This window comes from Mustela nivalis (assembly GCF_964662115.1).
Source record: "Mustela nivalis genome assembly, chromosome: 4".
Lineage (NCBI taxonomy): Eukaryota > Metazoa > Chordata > Mammalia > Carnivora > Mustelidae > Mustela > Mustela nivalis.
In genome coordinates, this window is record NC_139023.1 from 64524678 (window position 1) to 64548525 (window position 23848).

Consider the following 23848-nt stretch of genomic DNA (forward strand, 5'->3'; position numbering starts at 1 on the left):
CAGGGCCTGTGGAGCTGGCGCCCGCCTCTGTTGATTACTCTTGTTTTCATGTTTCAGCGTTTGAGGTCTGGGTGCGAGTAGAACTCACCTTGTTCTTTTCCTTCACACACGGTGACTCCATTCTCCATGACGCCCTCCCCGTCCGAGCTGGGTCTCTCAGAAGACAGCTTCTATGAGGGTAAAAAGGATGAAATGACTCTAACCGTGGCTCCCACTGGCCACGTGATGTCTCGTGGATGCATCCACAGTGATCCCCACAGTGGAAGGAAGTGTGGCCAAGTCCACAGCCACACAGAGAGGCTGGCGCTTGGGGACAGATAGGCTGCTAGGTGGCTCACTGCTGAAGCCTCAGAAACAGCAGAGGAACGAAGAACAAACTCACCAAAGTATAACAAACACGCTCTCTAGTACCACCCCTATTGCATCCAAATCCTGTTTGCTTACAAGTAATTTTGAAAAAATATTAAGATTACAAAAGATAGTTCCCTCAGCAAACTGTGTTATCCTTCCAGAAACAGCTCACCATGCACTCAATTTCGTTCTGTCGCCAACCAATAACCGGGTGAGGTCAGACATCGCCCGTAACACAAACCCTCCGAATATACTCACCGAGACGAGCTACCATAGAACCCGCCCAAGGGCATGCCTGACAACTTGAAATTCTTTCAGGCCTGAGATCTGGATGTAAGGAGCATGATTAGGACCCCAAGCTGGCACCTAAAGAGGAGATGTTGCTTGGAGCTGGGATCATCCATTCTGGTGGGAGACTGTGGCATCAGGGGGTTTGGGAGGAAGAGGAAGTAGGCTAGACACACCTCCCCACCCCGTTCTGTGCATCATAGCCCAGTGCCACAGAGCCTGGCTGGCTGGAGACATACAAAACATCTGGACGACACGAGGGCAGCAGCTGCTATCAAGGGGTCCGGGCGGTGGTGCCAAAGATAGCAGGTGGGTGTCTGCGATCCTATTGCGATGCCAGGAGGAGTCACAGGGAGGAAATTGGGGCTTTTAGAGGGTACCTGTCATGGGCCAAGTCCCCCAGGGACAGCATCACGAAAACCAGCACTGCCCCAGCTCTCAGGCCAGGAAGCAGCCCTGGGGCCCGGGTTGGTGGGTCTGACCAGGCCCTCAGAGGATGGTCTTAGATGTCAGAGATCAGAATGGCCAGCGCCCATGGGGAATGGGAGCCCTGATGTGCTCCGCAAAGAGGCATGGGGCAGCCTGTCTGTAAAGAGGAGTGCTTAGCAGCGTGAGCCAAAATCGTAAGAAATAGCTCTACCATTTGGTCTAGTAAGCCAGCTTCTGGAAGTCTCTTCTTGGGTCACAGAGACACAGCAAAGACTCGTGAGTGAGATGCCAAGTACCACGCTATGTTAAACCATCTGAAAAAGGAAGACAGGCCTGGGACGGGGGGTTCTGATACAAATAGCAGAGATGCACAGATCCAGGGTAACGTGCCTGGTGAAAATGCAGAAGCGCTTGCTGCTTATTACAAGTTTTCAAAAAGCTGGAACACTGCTAACAGGATACAGGGAAGGGAGGGAGAGGCAGCCTAAGAAATTTTATGCACCAGAGCACCCCACTGGTTAAACCTACACAGAGTGCTGTGGGAAGCTGCCTCCTCTGGCAGCCTCACTTCCTTCCTCCTCTTTCTGTTTCTCTGCACTTTCCGAATTTCTACAGTGAGCAGGCATGGGTTTTGTCATTAGGAGAAAAACAAACAGGCTGGCTGCGTCACAGTGTCTGGGTGAGGACTGGGAGGTTAATTTATTGTGTCTGCTTGGAGGGGGCTGGTGATGAGACTAACACTGAGATCAGTGGATGCAAGTCAGCAGGCTGCCCACTATAATGCAGGTGGGCCTCACCCAATCAGGTGAAGGCTCAGAGCGACCCAAAAGACCCGCTTTCCCCCACAAGAGGGGATTCTTCAGAAGACTGCCAGCAGACTTCATCTGCACCATTGGCTCCCCTGGGTCTCTAGCCCATGGACCTACACTGTTGAGCTGGATCTGCTAGTTCCCATCATCACATAAGCCAATTCCTTATAATAAATCTCTTCAGGGGCACCTTGGTGGCTCAGTTGGTTAAGTGCCTCCAGCTTGGGTCATGATCCCAGGACTCTGGGATCAAGTCCCATGTTGGGCTCCCTGCTCAGCAGGGAGTCTGCTTCTCCCTGTGCCCCTCCCCTTGCTCCTGCTCTCTCTCTCTCTCCAATAAATAAATAAAATCTTAAAAAAATAAATCCTTTGTGTGTGTGCGCATATATATATTTGTGTGTATCTGTATACATACTTACATAGTTTTGCAATATAAGCCATATTTTACATTTAAATATTATATGTACTTAGTAACACACACACACACACACACACACACCCTTATCAGTTCTGCTTCCTGGAGATCTCGGGCTGAAATAAGAACAGACAAAAAGGAATTTGTTCGCTGGCAGCAGGGGTTAGCTGGGGAGGACTCAGAAGTTTCCAGGACCACAGGCTGCCCCACAAGACCACCGCCTAGCCTGCACAGAGAGGAGACATGTGTGTGTGGTGTGTGTGCAGGCACAGAGGGCACAGACAGAGAGGGCCGGGCATGGCATCCAGCAGTGCTGGGTTCACACATTTCCTGCAAGAAAGACCAACCCTCCAGCCCCACTGCTGGGCTCTCACTGCACCTTCCAACCAGCCAACTGAATACAGAGCAGAAATGGATGGGGAACGCATCCTGGTCTGTGGGGAATAACCCTTCGGGAAGGCACACTGACATGGTGCCCACCACCTTCCAGATGTACAAGGACCAGCACACAGAGTTCAACTCCGCCATGGGCCAGCGAGCTAGCCTTGAACCCCTGAAATCCTTCTGCACGTTTCAACCCATTTCTGCAGCTATGGCTGGGGGATGATCAAAGCAGCCATATGATCTGTGAAAGGACTAACTCGGGCTTCATACAGAAGTAGGCACTCGAAATGCAGAAACAGAAGGATTGTACTTTTACTCCTACCTCCAAGGGCTAAAATCCTCAAAGAATGCTATCACAGCACCGAGGGAGGGCTAAATCCGTGGTTAGAGCGTTGTTCCTAGGGAGAAAGACGTCCTTACCTTCTCCAGCTCTGTCTTGTGCACCGGGGAGCTCGACGGGGGAGGACCTTCTGACTCCGCCTGCCCGCTGCAGCCGCTGTAGACGTCTCGGATCACCTACGAGAAGCAGAGATGGGCCTGAGTGATCTCAGAGGGGACGCTGACCTACAGGGCTGAAGCCAGCATGAACAGGCAAAGGTGTACAGCGCAGCGGGGAAGTCTATGGGCCCAGAGGCACTTGCTCTAAGTCCCAAGGTAGGAAGTGCTCATTTGTTGACTCAGCAAATGTTTCCCCGATCCCAGGATGGACGCAGGGTTTAGGATATGGGGAGAATGCATGGCCTTGCTTTCCTGGGGCCTGCATTCCAATGGAAGTTAGATATCACAGCAAACGGTGAGGATCACCCAAACACGAAGGTCAAGTAAGATGGCAGTAGGGCTACAAAGACTGGAAGGGAACGAAAAGGGAACAGCGAATTGACAAGATCAGGAGGCCTCACTGGGATTCCAGAGGACCCAGCCACATGAGGAACCAGCAGAAAAGGCTTCCAGACAGAGGGGCCATGCAAAGGCTCTGTGGTGGATTGGAGTGTTTAAGGCTACTACCTGGTGCCATGTGGCAGGAGATGGGGGCAGACCACCAGGAGGCTCCCACAGTGCCTTCAGGCCCAGTGAGGAGGCTGGGTTTGACCAGCCCATGCCCCAGAGTGACGGGAGTGATGTTCTGGGAGGCCATATGCACCGAGGCCTGGAGAGCTCCACTGTCTGGGGTTTCACCCCAGCTTTCACCTTGGGCCAATTTAATTAACTGCCTGGTGCTCCAGTGCTTCCACCAGTAGAGCAGACACAATGGTCCTACCTGTGGGACATAAACGGCCTGAGACAGTGCCTGCGACGCAAGGGGACACCACTGTCAGAAGTCACAGACAGCACACAAGAACTAAAAAGGAAACGTGCCAGGCCTCCCATAGTGGCCTGGAGCCAAGAGTGGGGCAGTACAGGCCGTGGCAAAGGCGGGAAGGAGCAAACCAGCAGCTTGCAGAGGATTTTGGAGATCCAGCAGGCCCTGCTAGAGGGTCAGGCAGAGCAGGAGGGAAGTGTCACCTCCCAGGCAGCTGGGTGCTACCATTCAGATGGAAGAGGCAGAGAGAAGTAGCAGGTAGGGGAGAAGCGAGGCGGGTGACAACAGAGCAGAGGAAAACTTCTAGGCAGAGCTGGAACTAAACTGGGAGTCAGGGGAGAAGAGGCCCGCTCCCAGACCAGGAGGGGGTGAGTTGCAAGGGGGAGGGCAGACAGAGCAGAATGCAAGTCCAGGACAAGGACCAGAGCCAAGCCAAAGGGGAGAGGCTGGTGCAAGAATGAGCGGGAATGGCCAGGGAATTGGGGGCAGGAGGGGGGAGGGGAGTGATGCAGCTCCCAGGAGCAGGGAGGAGGAATTTCCAGAGGAGGCAGTGGAATTTCCACTTCTCCTTCTGGAGAAGGACAGTGTGCTTGGTGGCGGGAGTTTGAGGACACCCCTGTCAGGCTGGTTCTGTGTCTCTTTGGTGAAATGCGAGACCAGAGCATCAGCTGCTGGTTCAAAGGCCCAACCTTACTGAGCCTACTTCTCCTCACCAGCAAAGGAAGGAGTGTCCGGATGACTGTCCTGCTATGCCAGAATGGTGACATCCATAAAAAATGAGATTTTCTCTGCAAAATGCCCAAGCCAGGGCCTGGCACGTGGTGGCGGCTTCTCTGGCCAACACTGTCACTACTCTGAGTGTCCTCACCATCGACACGGAGGGCTCAGAAAGGATCCTGCCTGAGACTGATAAGCATGGGGGCGTCTGCGGCACACAGGTAGTGGTCCTTGGCTGTGCTAGTGCTCACAGAGCCCCCAAGGTCACCCACTGTCCCCCGCTGTCACTACTGAGCTCCTGCCATGAGCTGGGCATGGTTCTGAGGGCTGGGGACGTGCAGGGAGCAGGAGAGTGGGATCCTGGGTTGTTGGAATTTGCAGGCTAGCAAGGGAAAAGTTAGGCAGCAGTTCCTTCAAAACGTCTTCCGTTCTTTTTGGAATGAAGTTGCAAGTTGAGTCCAGCCCATGTGTCTTCAGGGCAGAGCTGAAACACCAAAGTCCCAGATATCTGGGTCATAATTTTGCAACACGATCTCTGCAGACATGTCTGAGTGCCCTGGCTTACGCTGGGGTTGGGATCAGTGCCAGGACCTGACGGGTCCTCAGGACAGTGTTTGCAGCCATTCTGCTGCTCAGCTGTCTTACGAAAAAGCTATGGAGCAAAGTTCACATTTGAGACTAAAACAGGACAAAGGGAAAAGAAAGAAAAGCCCAGAGAGTTTGCTGCCATGTTTTTCTCCCTATCTCCTCCAAGGAGTGAAGGCGTCATCCAAGTGACATCCACCGGGGGACCTGGGCCTTCTGGACGCCTGCATCTCTGTCCACGTGGATTCCGCTCCCGCTGCTCTGGCCGGGTCTCTACTCCCATGCCTCCCCTGGGACGTCATCAGGTCTTTAGCTGACAAGGCAAATTCTCACTTGATCTAAGGACAAGAGTTTGTCTTTTCTCCAGGGAAAGAGCACGCCGCAGGAGAATCTCCTGGGCTCTGGTGTTGAACAGAAATGGGGTTTCAACCCTAACTCTACCTCCTGCTGCGTAGGGGAGGCTAAGCTGTGCAGACTCGGGCCGGATGTCCTCGTCCAGAACATGCACAAAAGAAGGTCTCTGGGCCACCGAGGAAAGCAGGATCATGCAACATGAGATGCCCAGCCCAGCTTCTCCCAGAACAGGCACGAAGCTCGCATGTGCCCCTTTCCTGAGACAATAGCCTTAAACAGAGGGTGTGGCTCTGACAATCACGCAAACTAACCTGAAACTTACAAGCTCCTCATCACACACCAGAAGGCTGAACCTCACAAAACAGAACCTGCAGAATCCTCTCTCTGGCAAAGGCGTTTCTGCACAAAGCAGCTTTCCTTTTCCCTTCTTTCTTTTTTCCAAGGAGGGCGGGGCCACAATGTGCGGCACCCTTGCTCCAAGAAACCCCCCCTCCTTCCCATCCCTGTCTCACGCGCGAGTGACGTGAACTGTATCTTCAGGCTGGATCTGGCTTGCTGGATTGGGTTTGTCCTGCAAGTCTCAGCCTCTGTCTCATGTGCCCTGGAAGCAGGCTCTGCCCCCACAGGGCACATGGCTCAGCTCTCCCTGCCCTTGGCCACAGCCAGCCAGGCGTGTCTCACATGGACACTGCTCCCGTGCCCTGTACGCCCATGGGGCTCTTTCTTCTCTTCAGCTGGGCTTGCTTTCAGAGACGGGACTACGCCTTCCTTATGCGAGCATTTCCAAAGCCTAGCACAGAACAGCAACCTAAAAAGTGTGATGAAAGGAAAAAAAAAAGGTGAAAACAAGGAACCCAACTGGACCTGACATTTTCTCTGGGCAAGAAAGATGAAGGAAGGAGTGAAATCCAGAGGGGAGGAAACCAGGCCATCACGTCCAGTAAGTAAACCCCCAGGACCACCTTCCCCCTGTCCTCTGCAGAGGTTTCTGAAAACCTTGGAGGAAAAAAGGAAAAAAAGAGCATTCAGCTAAGACCCATGCCTGCAGCACCCGGGCGGACTTCCTCGCCTTCTCCTGGTCCCTCGAATGTCTCCTTTCCTATCCCCACTTCCACATCAGGGTCCATTCTGCCCGCAAACACAGGGTGGAGGAACAGCAGACTCGCTGAATGGCCAGATGAGATGACCTGGCCATGGAAGTGGCAGAGCGTCCTCGACTTCCCTGAGAAGCCTTCCTTTGTAAACCCAACCCATGCATCCGTCTGCTTAGAATTCTGTGTGCAGATAAAGGATACACTTTTGTTCTCTACTGGGGTCCCCCTGCCTGACCTTACACAGAGTGCAGCATCACCATGGTGCTTAGGAAACAGACAGGAACTTTGGTGGCCACAGGGACCCAGACACACCTAGGGCTAGGCCTGTGTATCTGGGAAAGAGAAAGGCACTGCTGAAACATCAGGGAGTGTAAGCCTGTCTCTGCTCCCGTGGGTTTCATCCACTACCCGGGCCGACTGGTGAAACGGTCTTTCTCTTTTGATCGCTATTCATTGCCCAACTGCCCCCCCCCCCGAGTTAATACAGAAGGAATCAATAAAGGGTTTATTATTGCCCAAATTCTTTTAATAGCTGCAGATGAAGATTCTGTATTAATATATAGAATATATATATTTTATATATATTCATTAATATATATTCTATATTTGTATTTTGATTGATTTATTTATTTTTAAGGAGCCCTGCTCATGAGAAGTTCAGCATGTATTTAAGAGAACTGGATCCAAGTTCAGAATCACATATCCTTCAAAAAACAAATTGTTATATGTTCTGTGGTATTTTTGTTTGCTTTTAACTTGAGCCCTCATTGCCAGAAACACAATCTCTGCACATTTTTTAGGGAAACCTGACCACTCTGTTTCTGGGAATATTGACTGTTGTCTTCTGACTGACCCCTGCAACATGGCTCATGTTTTCGGCATCTGTATACACACACGCGCGTGCACACACACATGCGCACATGAGCGCGCGTGCGCACACACTCACACACACACACACACACACACGGAGTCAGTCAGCTTTCGCAGGAACTGCTGGTAATGGAAATTGCAGACCGAAGGAAGAGAAACAAATCTGGCGTGATGCTTGAAGAAGCGTGGGTCCGGTCAGGTGCTGGCCACACGCGGCCGGCCCTCCTGCTCTCCACGCCGGACAAGAAAGGCTGAGTGTGACTCACATTAGAGACTGTCAGCTCTGACTTAAAGCCACATGTCATAATACCAAAAGCCTGGGTAATCAGTTGGGACGGCGTGGATAACAGCAGTTGACATTAACAAGGACTTGGCTCCCGTTTTTGTAAAACGGTTCGTGACAGAGAGTTGTTCTAGGGTTTTTAAGAAAGGAATCCTAGGGGGTGACTCTAATGGAGCCACTGACATTGCAATACTTCATTATAGTTCTGAAAGCACATTTGTGTAATTTTTTTTTTTTTTTAGCCTCCGCCTTTTTTTTTTTTTAAGATTTTATTTTTTTGACAGAGATCACAAGTAGATGGAGAGGCAGAGAAAGAGAGAGAGAGAGAGAGAGAGAGAAGCAGGCTCCCTGCTGAGCAGAGAGCCCCATGCGGGACTCCATCCCAGGACCCGGAGATCATAACCTGAGCCGAAGGCAGTGGCTTAACCCACTGAGCCAACCAGGTGCCCACATTTGTGTAATTTTTTCACTCTGCCTTTGTGATCATTCTGATCCGCAGTATTTACATTTGATAAGTGGGAGTTAGCGGACTCCAAAGATCCTGACGAGTTAGAGGACTTCTGGGACTATATTCTATATTCCAGATTTCCAGACCCTTCCTTCAAGGTCCACCACTCTAGCATGCTATCTTCAAGATAAATAAGGGCTGTGCCTCCAATGAGAGTAGTTCTTTAATTTGGGGGGAAAAAATCTACTCCAATCACAAAGATGTGGGCTTGACCAGACAATATAACAAGCTCTGACAATGGCATTGACTTATTTTACAGAAAACTGTCATTTCAAAGCTTTAAATCATTTGGAAAAATAATAGAGCAAAGTTAGAAGGTACAGGCTAGCTGATTTCAAAACTCTGTAAAGTTGCAGCCATCAAGACAATGTGGCATTGGCACGGCCATGTAGACGCAGACTAATGAAGCAGACAGGGGCTCAGAGAGGCGCCCACATGTACTCAATTGGTGGATTTCCAATCCAGGCAATTCGGGTCCTCAGTGGGACTGAAACAGCTGACTACCCATAGGAAGAAAATCAATTTTGACCCCTATATGCCATCCTATACACAAAACCAACTGTATGAGTCAGAGACCAGTCCATAGACAGAGCCATAAAGTTCTAGAAGGAGACGTAGGTACTATCTTGGTGAATGGAATATGCTAAGATTTTATGGACAGAAGGCAAAAAACACCAGCTGTAAAAGCAAAGATTGAAGTAATGAAGAAATACAACTTCTTCTCATCAAAGGGCACTCTGAAGGAAAGAATTCATCTGTGGTGTAGTCAGAGTCATTCTTTGAGGTGAGACACCCTGACATCTACAGGGACATTTCATATTCTTGAAAGGGTTTCAGCTACCACAAGGTATCGCCACTTAAACTCTGTACACAACCACTAACATAGCCTCAAAACAAATTAAGCAAGAACTGATAGAAATAGAAAGACAAAGAGACAAATTCATAAAGAGGTAGATATGACCACATCTCTCCCTTTTATTAGCTGACAACATGAATTAGTAGATGATCTGGAGAGGACAGTAAGTGCAACCTGACAGACCCGTGTAGACGTGTGCACCCAGCAACTGCAAAATGCATGTCCCTCGGTGTAGACACGAGCATTACCCACCTTGACTACAAGTCAAGTCTACAAATCTCTATGATGCAAAATCGTTATCAAGTTATGACTATGGTAAATTTGAACTGGAAACTCAAGGCAAAGAGATTATTTTTAAAAACCTGAATGTTCGGAAAGTAGACAACATATCCCTGAAGGAACCAGTCGTCAAAAAAGGAGTCACAACAGATTCTAGGAAAGATTTTGAACTGAATGATGATGAAAACACAAACATCAGAACTTACAGGCCACAGCGAAGACTATGCTTGGGGAGCAATGGAGAGCTTTAAATGAACACGTGTATAAAGAAAAGAACTGAGAATCAATTATCTAAGCATAAACGTCAAGAAGTTGGCCTAATTACAACCAATGAAGCCAAAAGAAAGTAGGAGTGAAGAAGGGAACTGAAAATAGAACACGATAGCACCACAGAGAAACACCAAGAGTGTACATTTGGCTTTCTGAGAGAGCTGGCACACTGGGGTCCATCTGGCAGGACCATTGACAAAGTAAAGGAGGAACAGGTGTCTCCATTCTGTTGACCACACAGAAAGGCACCCAAGACCGCCACTCTCCCCTTGACAGATAAAACAAGGTGGGTATATTTAAAAAATCAGAGTGGTTTTTCATTCATCGGAGGATGAGGATGTAAAGAAACCTAGACACACCATGTCCTCACAAGGGAAGAGCCCTTCACAGGAAAGAAATGACCAGGCTGCCCCCTGGCTGGCAGGGTGGTGGGAGGCAGGGGTGCCCACCACAGAGGGTGGGGAACAAACCAGCCACATCCTAGGAGCACATGTGGCCCAACGTAACGGCTGAGGGCAAGGGAGCCGAGTTCAGGGACGTCCTCCTGGGGGGCACACACAAAGGCGTCCTGGCAGTCCTGGGCCAGGAGGGTGCGAGGCCGTGATGTGGACAGCCCTAGTTCGGGCCCCTGACACATCCCACTATCATGATTTTTAAACTGTTTTCAGCCAGAACTTGTGAGTTTACTGGGACCTAGAAGTGGTAGCATAACGGTAACAGGACCCAAACAATAGTGAACCAGCTTACACTTACCTTACACAAGATGTTCTTCTAAATGTTTCTATCTCGTTATTTTATCCTCATAACAAGTCAGAGAAGGGGGCACCGTCATGACCCATCCTCCCTCCCATTGCACGGAGGACAAGACTGAGGCACAGAGGAGCTAAGTAGCTCATTCGAGACCATAGGAAGCGAAACACAGATTCAAGAGAGGGAGACCCACCCTTCCCCATCTCACTGGCAAGCTCCCCATGGCTTGTGGACAGATGGCGGGTGAGGTTGTGAAGGAAAGGCACTCAGATGTATCACTGGTGAGAGGCCGAGCTGGCAGACCTCCGTGCACAGTGATGTGGCTGTGTATCAAAGTTAAAAGTGCCCGTGACCTTCACACAAGTGCACAGCCTCTCTGGGAAGTCAGGCCACACGCTAGCAAGAGTGTGAGCTGAGATATGCACAGGGTCGATTATCACAGAGTTGTGTGCAAACAACCCAACAGCCACGAATCAGAGAATAGTTTTTAAAAATTATGGTCTATTGAAACAATGAAATGATAGGTCCTGTAAAAAAAAAAAAAAAAAAAAAAAAAAAGAAAGGAAAAAAGAAAGTGAAAGAAGAGGCTCCATTCTCTAAATTGGAAAAATCTGCAAGACACACTGTTTAGGTGCAAAAAGCAAGAGGCAGAATGCCACAACTTGTCTATGGGGGTGGAAGCTAAAATCTGCATTTCTCCTTGCCTGCATATATATGTAAATAGCCTCGGAAAGGATACCGCACAAAATGCTTGCTCTCACATGTGCTGGCAGACAGTCTAATGGCACAAGCACACCTGGGAAGCCATTTGTCAAGATCTAGTAGGGTTGAAAATGCGCACATTCTAAAGGCAGCCATGCCCCCATAGACAGCCATCCCAGAGAAGCCATGACACGCGAGACCAAGGACCATGCACAACAATGCTCCCTGGAGCGCTCTAGGACAGTGGTGGGGGTGGGGGGGGGTGGCAAACCACACGGCCATCGACCCCCCAGAGCAGACACGAAACAGTGAGTGGAAAACGCGAGGGGCAGGAAGCGTGCAGTCTGAAGTACAGGGACGTGTTTAAATATTAAAAAAAAAAAAAAACAAAACAAAAAACTTCTGATTTATAAGTACATACATAAGTGAAAAAAAGTATTTTTAATGCATACCTCAGTCATAATATTCAGGATAAAAGTTACCTTTGAGGAGGGAGACAGAGTTAGTAGGGGAGGCCTGTTCCAATCCTAGCTGCAGCATTTGAGGTCTTGAACAAGAAGATACAGGGTGAAAAGGAAAAGGAAAAGATTCTTAGAACTTTCATGAGTCTGAGTCACTGGGAGTCTAGGCTTCTTGAGTTTCTAGGCGATAATGATAAAACAGCCCATCTAATAACAGTACTGAGAAACCACGACCCCGGGTCCTCTCCGGTCTCTGCTGGTCTTAAAGCAAGAAAATTCTCTGACTGAAGCTAGTTTTGTCTCTGTCCATTTCTCCTCGGGACTTCTTGGCTTCTCACACTGACACACGTAACAGGAGCAAAGCATAAACATTGAACTAAGAAATTAATCAATTCAAACTTTTTAGAAGAAGGTAACTTACCGTGTAGTATTTACTTCACTTTTAAGAAATACCAGCAGATGTTAAAAAAATTCCTTGCAATCAAGCTTCTGTCGACAGAGTCATCACTGTGGAATTAGCTGAACGGCTCTGATGTGCATCTTACATCTGGCCAAAGAGGAGGTAAGACTGTTCTGCTCCATCGGTGCCCCACGTCTTGGACACATTTTCTCTCTAAGCCCCTACTTGCGAGCTGCATGGTTAGCTCAGGGCCACGTCCCAGGGACACAGAAGCTGGCTATGCTTTCTAAGGCTTCGTGTGGAGCGAGTCATAAAGAAGGAACCGGGCAAGGAAGAAAGCCCAGGGCTCAAGGTGGCCCTTCTTGCTTCTCCGCTAGGGAATAGGGAAAGCAGAGCTTGCAGAAGGATGGACACCACTCACCCTGCGTGGGACCAGGCCAAGAAAATAGAATCACAACGAAGGCTCCTTGTTTCCTTTATCTTTTCCCCCTCCTTCCTCAAGGGATGGTGCTGGGACCCAGGAAGTAGGAATAAAGGGAAAATGGCCAAGTGGTGGGCAGCCCAGCACAAGAAGGCAGGATGTGAAGGGGGAAAATCCGAGGTGGACTCCTGGTTCCGGCACCTGTTGGCCACTTATCACCCGCCTCCCGGGGACTTGGCCTGTCACCTGAACAGTGAAGCTTTCCCTGAGAACACCTCCCTCAGGTGGCCGTTCTGTGTGCTAGGACATGATGACAGTGGAAATGCCTTTTGTAAACGTGAAGGGGGTTTTGAAGATATTACTGACAGATGTGGTGGTGTGCAGCACACTCAAATTGTGTGTGGGGATGCAAAGCACACCGAGTCACAGGACTCCAGGAAGAAGACAGACACTCTGTTCCGGCTCTTCTGGGGCAGCCACTAGAAAAGCTACCTGCATGTTTGGGGTGATGGTGGAACACGCTCACGGGGAGAGGAGGGCAAGAAGGCTCGAGGTAGAAGGGACACCGGCACATCGGAGAGCCACTGTTAGAGAGAAGGTCTCCTTTTCCAAAGCATTTCCCCACCCCATTTTCCCAAAGCAGGTACCGGCCGGCAGTGAGGGACTAGACGGTCTGGACTCACCTTCCTGAGGAAGACCATCAGGAAGGCCAGAGAAAATAGACATGGCTTCTCCCTAGAGCAGGGAATGACTGGGTCACAATGTGGAAGAAGATGGAAACGTGGAGAGGTAGGCCGGCCATGGGATGGCCTTGGCCTCCGGAAACAAGGCAGCTGGGAGACCAGGCAGCACTTCCGTGGGTCTGGGGGCCCGGGAGGCAGAGGCTGGAGTCCGCGGCATGCCGAAGATGAGGTGTCTGGCAAAAACCCCCACAGTTTGGCTGGGGACTCCCAAGGAACAGACCCAGTGTAACAGTGCAGTGAAGATCAACCTGCCCTTGAAGCAATCGCAGGCTGACTTTGACTTCTCTGCTCTGAAAAAAATCTCAAGTGCAGAAATCATAAACAGACTTTGGAGAGCTAATACCCTCTAAGCGCACGGCAGAGGCAAAGGAAAATGCCGTCCCACAGAGGAAAGCGTCGGGCCAAGGATCCAATTATTTCTGCAGGGACAACTGGAGCCGTGCCAGAAGAAGATCGGAATCGGACCCCCATCTCATGCTACATGCAGCGATGAGATCAAAGGAGACCACGCACGAAATTTAAGGCCTGACATCACGAAACGATCAGAAGAAAACACCATCCTTAGGACGTCCTTAGGACCCTGGAATAAGCAATGGTTTCTTAGATATGGTCTGAAAGCGACACAAAGGAAGTACTGATACAGTTAGCAACATGGATGAACCTGGGAAACATTATGCCAAATCAAAGCCGCCCGTCCCCGAAGGACACAGCGTATTTATATGAAGTGTTGAACACAGGCTACTCTATAGGAACAGAAAATGAAGGAGCAGTTGCCTGGGGCTGGGGTGAGGCTGGGCCTGGGGGCCAGAGCTGCTCACATGGTGAGTACACGGTGTTTCTCTTCGGGAAGATGAAGAGGCTATGAAAAGTAGGTTATGGTGAAAAGACTCCTAGCCACCAAATCGTACTTTAAAATCGTAAGTGTACGGTATGAATGATACTTCAATAAAGCTGTTATATAAAAATTACTGAATTAATTTTTTCCCCATGTCGAAGGCGCAGCGTGATCATCAGAGAACCCAGCATGCGGGAAGGACAAAATGACAGGAACAAGCACACGACAAGATGACATGGCCAGGTTTCCGCAACACCCCCACCACTGTCCAACAACCAGGCCTGTCACCTGCCTGCTATGGAGATAAGGGACAAACATGTCTACAGGAAATTTAACACTGTAGAAACTGGCATTCCCAGGTCAAAAAAGAAACCACTAGAACTATTAGAAGTCCCTAACTGACATTCAGAACCCAGTGGAGAGGGACAATTTTAACAGCAGATTTGGCACAGCCGGAAAGTGAAGGAGTGAGAAAGTGAAAGTGAAAGAGGGAAAGTAACAAGAAAACATTAACCAGATTAAGGAGAAAAGAAAAAAAAAAAGGATACTAAGATGCAAAGCAAAGATAAATCGAATATAGTGAAAACTTTTAACATGTATTTAAACATAGTTGAAGGGATGAGACTAAGTTATATTTTTAAGAGACATGGCTGAAATGTGTTTTCTAAACCTTAGAAAGATGACAATCCACAGATTTAGAATTCCAGGGAACTCCAAGAAGAATAAATAGAAAAGAATACACCTCCAGACACAAAAGAAGAAAGAAGAAAAAAAAAATCAAAGGCAATCAAAGGAACAGAGAAAGTCATAAAGCAGCCTACAGTCTTGAGGCAGACTGCCTTCCAAGGATCAGAGCCGGGGAATCAGCAGCAAAGAGATCAGGACACTCTGCTACCAAACACAGAACTGCTTGGGTTCATCTAGTCTTGCCTACACTTGAGAAACAGACAAACTGAACCAAACACAGGTCTGGGGGAGAGGCCTGGCCACGTAAAGGGCTCAGAGGCCAGGTGAGCACCTCACCTTCAGCCATTGCTCGGCCTGCTCCTTGCTCTGGACCGCAAGAACCAGTGGGTCCGTGCCTTGCTGGGTGATCTTCAGCTCGTGCTTCTTCTTCTTGCTGTCCTTCGGGGTGTAAGTGATGTTGCAGCCTTGGAGGGGCAGTTCCATCTGGGGCTGCTGGTCCTTGGAGCTTTTGTAGCACTGCATTTAACATGAGAAAGCAGAGTTAGGCTGAAGAGAGTTCGAGGAGAAACACGGATACAGCTCCAGCAGGATGGGAAGGCCAGTGCCTGCATGGCCCCCGAGGTCTCCTGAAGACCCCAGAGGGTGGGTCTGCAGATGCACACGCGTCACCCACATGGGGTGCGCTCCACATCACACGTCACCCCCCACGTCCATGAAAATACTTCTACTCTTCAGTTCAGCCAAGTTTACTGAGCATCGATGACGTGACTCAGTGGGAACCGGAAACTCCTTCTTCCCCCAGGGATCACAGACCAGCGGAGCCTCCTCACTAAGTCACTCAAATGTGACATACTAGATGTGCCAAAAAGCACAGCCCTTGTGTGGCCAGACAGTCATCTGGATGCCGCCTTATACAACCTGTGTCATTTGGTATCTGCCGGTCTCCTCTCTATCGCCTTTTGGAGAGACAGATGAAGGACTTTCACAAGAGTATCCAGGGCAACAGTTCCCAGACCCCATGTCTGCAAAGGCTGGCTTTCCAGTCGAGTATGGGATCTAGAACTCACACCGCTCCATTTACGCAGCAAGGCGTCCCTTCTAGAGCTCAGCGCCATGGCGAACACTCAGATTGAATTCCCATTGTTGGTCCTTCACCTGCCTCTGTGAGACCTGGGGTCGCACCCTGTCCAAAGGCTTCCCCTCCCTCTTTGGGCCTAATCCTATGACTTGGGACCAAAAGTACACGTCTTCATGGAAATGGACATCTGAGAATGTAGACGTCTGGGTCCCAGCTCTGCCAAGTCTTTCCAGCTTGCTGAGCCTGTTTCCTCATCTGGAAAATGAACTATTGCCGGGAGCATTGTGATTTTATGGGGTCACACTAAATGATTAGTTATAATAACACCTGCTGGAGAGGCTTCACACTTTCACTCAATGGTCACCGTTGTCCATTCTGCAGATGAGGAAACTGAGGCTAACTCGGTTACGTGGTTTGCCGAAGTCAGATGTGTGAAAAGCGACTGATCCCATCCCCAGATGGCAAAAGCTCCCAGGGGCTCCCTCTGTGAGGCACCATCTACTGGGGAGGGAGCGAAGGAAGAGACACCTGTTTTCAGAAGTGACTTCCAGAGTCCTCTCATATATTAAGGTTCTAAAACCCTGGCTTCTGAGTGTCACACATATGGAACAGAGCCCCTTTTTACGAAAATCCCAGTGATAGTGCCCTGTTGGAAACAGAAGAACAAAAAATACACCAAAACCAACTAACCCCAGATGGCTACGAACATTCACCATTTGGCAGGTTTTTGTGTTCTCAGTAAGTGCGAGAGAAAAACAGAACATCGAAAAAGAAACTAACAGCACAGTGGATGGAGTTAGACAGGCAATGCCTCAAAAGGGGTCTGTCACCAGCCCTGTGTTAAAGTGTGGGCTGCACATCCTTGCCGTTGAACCCCCAGGGAGCGGACTCTCAGAGAGGGCAGTGTGTGCCCTGAGACCCAGGCCTGCGGGAGAGAGGGGCAGGAAGAAGCGGCAAGGTTGTCCTGGCGCAGAGCTCAGGGGAGGGAGCAGGACCTGGGCAAACTGTCCTGATGGGGATTCTGCCCATCACCATGTCCACCACAGTGTTGCCTGGGCCTGGAAGAGCACAGATGCCAGACCTGTACCCAAAAAGCCGTGGAGAGCAGTGCCCACGGGAAGACAGGCTGGGAACATAGAGGGAAAAGCCTGGCTTTGGGATTTCTGTTTATAGGTTTCTGTGCTATTCAGACTTGGAAAGCATTTCTGTGTTTTCTTTTTTTAAAAGATTTTATTTAATTATTTGACGGAGAGAGACAGCGAGAGCAGGAACACAAGCAGGGGGGAGTGGGAGAGGGAGAAGCAGGCTTCCTGCTGAGCAGAGATCCTGATGCGGAGCTGGATCCCACGATCCTGGGATCATGACCTGAGCCCAAGGCAGACGGTTAACCACTGAGCCACCCAGGCTCCCAAGCATTTGTTTTGATCACTGTTAATTTTTTTTTTTTTCAGTGTCAACAGGGGTCATCGGGGCAGTTGGATCATTGGGGATTTTTGAAATAAAAAGAGCTTCATAATAAAAATAATTAACTTTGATTCTGCATTTTATCAAAGGCAATGTTTTCACATGGTTTTCCATTAATTTCTCCTGAAATGTTTACCACTACTCTAAATGGTAGGTGTTTTCATCCTGGTTTTGAAAGCAGAAATGCCAGAAATTCGGAAGCAGACCCACGGAATGAGGAATGAGAGGGAAGCGGTGGGGGGGGGGGAGGGTGTGGAGGAGGAGGGCTGTGGGGGAGGATGTTGACCCTGCCAGAGCTCCTCAGGCACCTGAGAGTCCCCTGCAGGTTTTATGGCATTTCCGTGACACACCCACATCTTGCCTCCATTATGTCAGACTGAGTAAGGACCACATGAATCCTTTTCATCCTTTTTTTTTTCTCCTTTCTCATTCTTTACTTTAAAATTCCCCCATGGCATCATTTTTGGCATACTCTAAATTTGGGAGAAAGTCAGGCCACACATGTGGAAAAAATATGTATCCTGTTTAAAAAAGCTTTTTTGAAAACCACTAATTTAAAAATATACAACATCCTCAGACTCTAGTAAAAGAACATTCCCATAATTCACAGATGGAACTATACAGAATAAGGTTAGGCACTCCACTGAAGAGAGATACACAGAATCATAAACTCCCTTGGTTCTGTCTGAGCGATAGAATTCCGTGATTCCTGCCCCTCCCCCCAAAGTTAGCTTGAAGGAAAAACACCATGCAGGAATGCTAGCTGAAATTCTTCATCCCAATAATCAACCACTGTTCCTAACGCGCTGGCGGGACTGGGGGAGGTAGGAGGAAGGAGAGTCCCACATGCTCAAGGGCTCCAGCTTCCTAATGGGGTCCCTTGTGAGAAGGGCGGCACAGCAGAAGGCCCAAGCATCCCCACAGCCTGAGTCTCTGCTACTTAGTCCATCTTCCCATTCAGCCCCTTGGGTTCAACCAGAAAAGACTCTGCCTTTAGCTTTCCAAAAGAATTTCCTTTCCTGGACACTCTCCTTCCGGCTGCAGCTGGCCTGCCTGTCCCACTCGATGACCTGGCTTTGAGGAATTCACTGACTCACTACAAATGAGAAAATCCATCCTGTGACTTCTGGTGAGTTAAAGCTTGTGCCTGTCTTGCGGCACACACTGGCCCAGGACGGGAAGGACTCTGCGCGCTGCTGGCTGCAGGGACTGAGACCCAAGGCGTCAAAGGCTCAGAAAGCCCCAAGGGCTCGGACCATGGGGCGCTCAGGCTGTGCCCAGGCCAGAGCCCTGCAGGCCCCCACCAGCTGATGCCCGCCCCGCCCGAGCCCCACCTGAGCACCGCTCTCATCCCGTAAGGCTGCTGGCCAAGCGTGCCAACCACACGAGCCCGGGTGCCCGAGAGGCCTTACCAGCAGCCTGGCGTCCTTGACCACACACAGCAGCTTGCTCCACTGGCCAAAGCGCTTCTTCCTCAGCAGGAATGCACAGATCTTGGCGTCCTTCACCAGGTCCATGGAGGCCTCCTCGGATGGCCACTGGTGCCGCGTCTTCTTGCCCTTCCCGTCCTCCTCTTCCTCGTCATAAGACTCGTAAGAGCTGCTCATGGCATCCGAGTCATAATCTGTCAGAAGAAAGGACAGAAGGAAAGGTAAAGAGCCTGCCCACGGACAGCTGACCTGGAAGCTGGCCTGTGGGGTCAGGAGCACGTTTGTGGCACCTGTAAATGAGGAAGGGGCCTCTGCGATCGGCGTGCTGGGGAACGGTAACTAGCAGAAAATGGGGGGAAAAAAACCACGCTAGGTGGTGCAAAGTAACGCCAAGTTTTTTGTTTGTTTGTTTTTCTGTTTTTAAAGATTTTATTTATTTATTTGGCAGATGGAGATCACAAGTAGGCAGAGAGTCAGGCAGAACGAGAGGAGGAAGCAGGCTTCCTGCTGAGCAGAGAGCCCAATGGGGGGCTCGATCCCAGAACCCTGAGATCATGACCTGAGCCGAAGGCAGAGGCTTAACCTACTGAGCCACCCAGGTGGCTCAGTAATGCCAAGTTTCAACCTGAAGCAACTTAGAATTCTTTCTCTGGGACAACCAGTCCTAGATGGTTCAGTGAGGGCAGGGCTGTCGGCAGACCCCGCATTGTCTGATTCTGGCCACGCCGCTGCCAGGTGAGGGGACCCTGGCCAACAGGCTGTCCCCTGCAGGGTACGGAGCTCCCATGCCACACCTCTAGGTCAAGGTCCTCTAGGTCTGCAAGGTCCTGCCTGCACACATCGCCACATGCAGGCCCTCACTAACCATCCAGATCCAGCCTGCGGCCTCCCTCGCCTTGGACTTCGGGAGAGACTTTTACACCTCTCCTTCTCAGTCTACGAGGTAGGAACACTTCCTATCAGATTATGTCCCATTTCCCAAATGCAGTTCTCTCTCTCTCTCTCTCGTTGCTGGGGCCCTGCACCTGCTGTCCTCTCCCACAGGCTTCTGGCTCATCCGTTCAACCTCTTGCCTTTACCTGGATAAGTGCTCTTGCCTTTCAAGATTCAATTATGGACACTGCCTCCATGACGCCCACCTCGAATCACCAAAGCTGGTGCCTCGACTTGTGTTCCCCCGCCCCAGTTCACCCCAGTGAGACTATATTCGGAGACAGGACTTCTAGGAGGTAATGATGGTTAAGCGGGTTACATGAATGGGGTCCTAACTCAACAGGACCCATGTCTTTATGGGAAGAGGGAGAGAGAGATATTGCTCTCTGTCCATCATGTGAGGACACGGGGAGAAGGTGGTTGTCTGTGAGCCAAGAAGAGGTGGGGGTAGGCTGGGTGCCAGGAAATCCCTGCAGAGGGCTGCCCAGGATGGGCCTGGATGACCTTGATGGGGGCTGACTCCAGGCCCACGAAGGGCCCAGCCCGGACTGCCATGGCCAGTGCATGAGGGAGAAGCGTCTAACACACAGCCAGCCAGCCACGGTTAGGCCTTCTCCTCGAGTCCACATCTCCCCATCCACACACATGCACACCGCCATCACCGCTTCACATATTAGCCACAGGCGACTACTTAAATTCAGTTCAAATTAAAGTCCAATGAAATGTTCTGTTCAGTTCCCTGATGGCAGGAACCTCATCTTCAGCACTTAGTGCTCTCCGGAGGCTGAGGGATGTGACGCCAAGGGCACAGACAGGGAGGTGGTGTAGGCCGCAGCACACACAGGGCAGGGACCACTGCAGATTACACTTGACCTAGATCTTTCGCGAGTCAATGCAAACAGGACAAAAAAGTCTAGAAGGAACAAAGTGAGTAAAAGCACTGAAAAATATCAAACATTTAAAGAACAGAGTGGATCTTTTCATTTTCCGGTAGCATTTAGGTGCTGGTGACAGATGCTAAGTCAGTGGTTGCATCTGTGGGGAGGGGGCTGTGACGAGGAAGGGGCCCAAGGGAGGCTTTCAGGGTGATATGCTCTAGTCCAGACTGGGTGTCCAGAAACAGGCGATCCTACTCCTAACATAACATGAGGATGTCGGCAGTGGCCTCACACTGCAGCACGTGCCCACGTCACCGAGCCCCGCATGTCCTCCTGCGGGCAGTTTACCATCTCACGTCATCACAGGAAGAAGGGTGAGTGCAGGACAGAGATAGCAGAGATAGCGGAGATAGCGCGACCACCCACTGCGTCCCCCATCTCCTTTTAGGACAGTGTGTTGTTACACTTGTTCTATCGTCCATCTCCTACTGTGCCTCATTTATTCATCACACTTGGTCACACAGTGTGTGGATAGGGAGAAATGCGGCACATATAGGGTCAGGTACTATGCACACCTTCCTTTAACCACTGGGGGTCCTGAGACGTCTCTCCCGAGGAGGAAGAGGACTGCTGACAGAGCCCCTGGCACCTAGCAGCCCATACAGACGTCTATATTTCTTACAGAACAAGGGGGAAGATTCAAGTGCCAGCCAGAGATCTGTGGGGACCTGTGTGTTTATAGGATTTGCTGGTTAGGAAATGTTTTTCACACCAGACACTTTTCCATGAGTGGTTCTGGAGGAACTGAAGAACATTCCAAAGAATGATAACTTTCAACTTTAAAACATTAGAATGTGTAGGGGCACCTGGGTGACTCAGTGGGTTAATCCTCTGCCTTCAGCTCAGGTCATGATCTCAGGGTCCTGGGATTGAGCCCCACATCAGGCTCTTTGCTCAACAGGGAGCCTGCTTCTCCCTCCCTCTCTCTGCCTGCCTCTCTGCCTACTTGTGATCTCTGTCTGTCAAATAAATAAATAAAATCTTTTATACAAAACAAAATCACTAGAATGTGTATTTTAGACATAGACCCTTCTGCAAGAAATCACAATGGGTATTTCAACCAGCTGACCTCGAGGAGGGACAGGGTAAGGGGAGAGGGGAACCAGAAAACTGAAAATAACATGAAAGGCAGGTCTGAGCCCCAAACCCCAACAAGATGTGCAGTGAGGGTGCCACTGACCAGCCCGGCTGCAACCAGCTTCCCAGGACTCCCGGCCGCTATGGCCAGGTAGGGTCAGCACCAGGGAGCGCTGTGGGGAGACAGGACGGCTGCAGCCGCCACACCTCCAGTAGCTGCCACAATCACGTGAGGGCCAGCCCCTAGAACATATCTGTTCCACGTCACAGTGGCTCTGGGTCTCTGATCGTGCCCTGTTCTTAATGGTGACAGAAGCCCGATGGCAGCAGGCTCCTCGGGTGAAGCTCAGCACAGACTTTTAGGATTTCAGAGTGCGGCTACATAAACCTCTGCAAACAACTATTTTACCCTTGAGAAACTGCTTTTTGCTGACACCCAGCACCTTCTAAAGGCTTGGTTATAGGTGCCTCAGTTGCCCAGCAAGGGCTCTGGGTCACCTCTCCCACCACAGAGCCAAGCAGTCTGTATCCATTGGGCTCAGAGGCCATAAGGAACAGGTGCAAGCTTGTAGTTCAAGGGCATGTGCCCCCATGCCTGCTGCATGGGCTCCTTCTCCCAAGATGGACTCCTCAGCCCAGGCTAATGGTTTGGTTGGATGGTCAAGACTGGGGGGTCCTTGCAGCAAGCCAGGACTGCAGGAGGGACTGTGAACAGACCTCCCAGATGGGCTCAGAAAGTAAAGATTTACACAGCAGGCGAGTGCCTAGCAAAGCCTCAGATTTTCACAATCAGGTACATAGCACGGTCTGTTACACAGATGTCGCGCGGCCTCTCCCCCCAGACTTCCTGTCCAAAGGGACTCCCAAACAGGTTACCAGGGCATGGATGGACCCCCACTTGGCAGAATTAGTCTGACTCCTGACCCTTCTCAGTGGTCTGCCTGCACACGACACTGTCCCCTGGGATGTCAGCCAGCTACCTAGGACTGGGCCACCACCAACATGGGGGTGCGGGGGACAGCAGGACACTCATTGGAAAAGATCCCTGAAGAAAATTTGCCTTCCCTGACGCAAAGCTCCTGCCCAAAGCACCAGCCACAGTCTTGCAGAATGCCCTATTCACCAGCCTGGCACCCTGCAACACGGCTTCCGACCAGGGAACTCACATTACAGCAAATGGAAGTCCAAGCCATGGGTCTGCGCTCAGGACAGTCACAGGTCTCATGTGTCCCCATCACCTGAAGCAGCCAACCCAGCAGACCAGTGTAATGCCTTCTGAATATTCAGCTCCAGGACCAGCTTGACTGGCCACCTCTGGGAGGCTGGGGATGTTATCTTTCAGGATACCTTCAAGTAGATCCTGCTCTGCCCCACTGGGGCTCTTTCCTCCAGATCCAGGGCTCACAGATCTGGGAACTCAGGGCTGAAAATGGCAGCGGCTCCTCTCTTTGTTATCCCAGAGACCCCATGGACAACATTTCTACCTCAAGCCCCCAAGTCTTAGTTTCTAAGGGCAGAACGTTCCCTCCAAAGGACACAGTCATTGCTCTGTTAGCCCAGAGTGGGGTCAACAGGCAAAGAGGGCATTAGCGGCAGACCAGTCACGGCCACACCGGTTGGGGGAGGAAGTCCCTGGGAGGGCTCTCAGTACTCCTGTGCCCCGTGAGTGAGCTATCCAATGCCGCCAGACCTTCCAGGAAGGATAGACGAGTTATCTCACCAGATGATCGACCAAGGGGCTTGCCAAGGGCAACGAGAGCATGAAGGAAGCTATTGGTATGTGGTATGACCACTGACTGGTTGTAGAAATAAGGGCCAGGCTGGTGACGCAGCAGTCTTTTTGTCCTGATGCTGATATACATGTATCATGCGTAGAAACAAGTTCCCCTCCCCACCCCATTCCCCACCATCCCTGGCAGCTGGCCAGGGACCTCCACACTGAAGCCACAGGCTCTCCAAGGGGAAAGAGTGGGTGTCACCCCAAAGTCGATAAAGGGACTTTGTGTCCCCTGGGGCAGTTAAGGAGTTTTCCATGAGGCTGGCAACAGTGGAACCATGTTCACCTGCGCTGTCATTCTGCTCTTGGTCTTAGCTGGAAATTCAGTGGGGTTAAGAGAAGCAAGCTCGGTCCCCAAAT

The 23848-nt window shown here is 50.5% G+C and overlaps 1 protein-coding gene across 7 annotated transcripts in view; it reads right to left on the bottom strand.

Moving 5' to 3' along the window:
- Nucleotides 1-23848, bottom strand: part of AFAP1 (actin filament associated protein 1) — a 130804-nt gene that overhangs the window by 37685 nt on the left and 69271 nt on the right. For all 7 annotated transcript variants that reach the window (XM_082727501.1, XM_082727498.1, XM_082727499.1 and 4 more), the window contains 4 exons: nucleotides 18746-18957; nucleotides 15128-15307; nucleotides 3097-3192; nucleotides 89-170 (listed from right to left, as the gene is read on the bottom strand). In XM_082727501.1, coding sequence (XP_082583627.1) covers nucleotides 89-170; nucleotides 3097-3192; nucleotides 15128-15307; nucleotides 18746-18957 — 570 coding nt within the window. The remainder of the gene's footprint in view (nucleotides 1-88; nucleotides 171-3096; nucleotides 3193-15127; nucleotides 15308-18745; nucleotides 18958-23848) is intronic.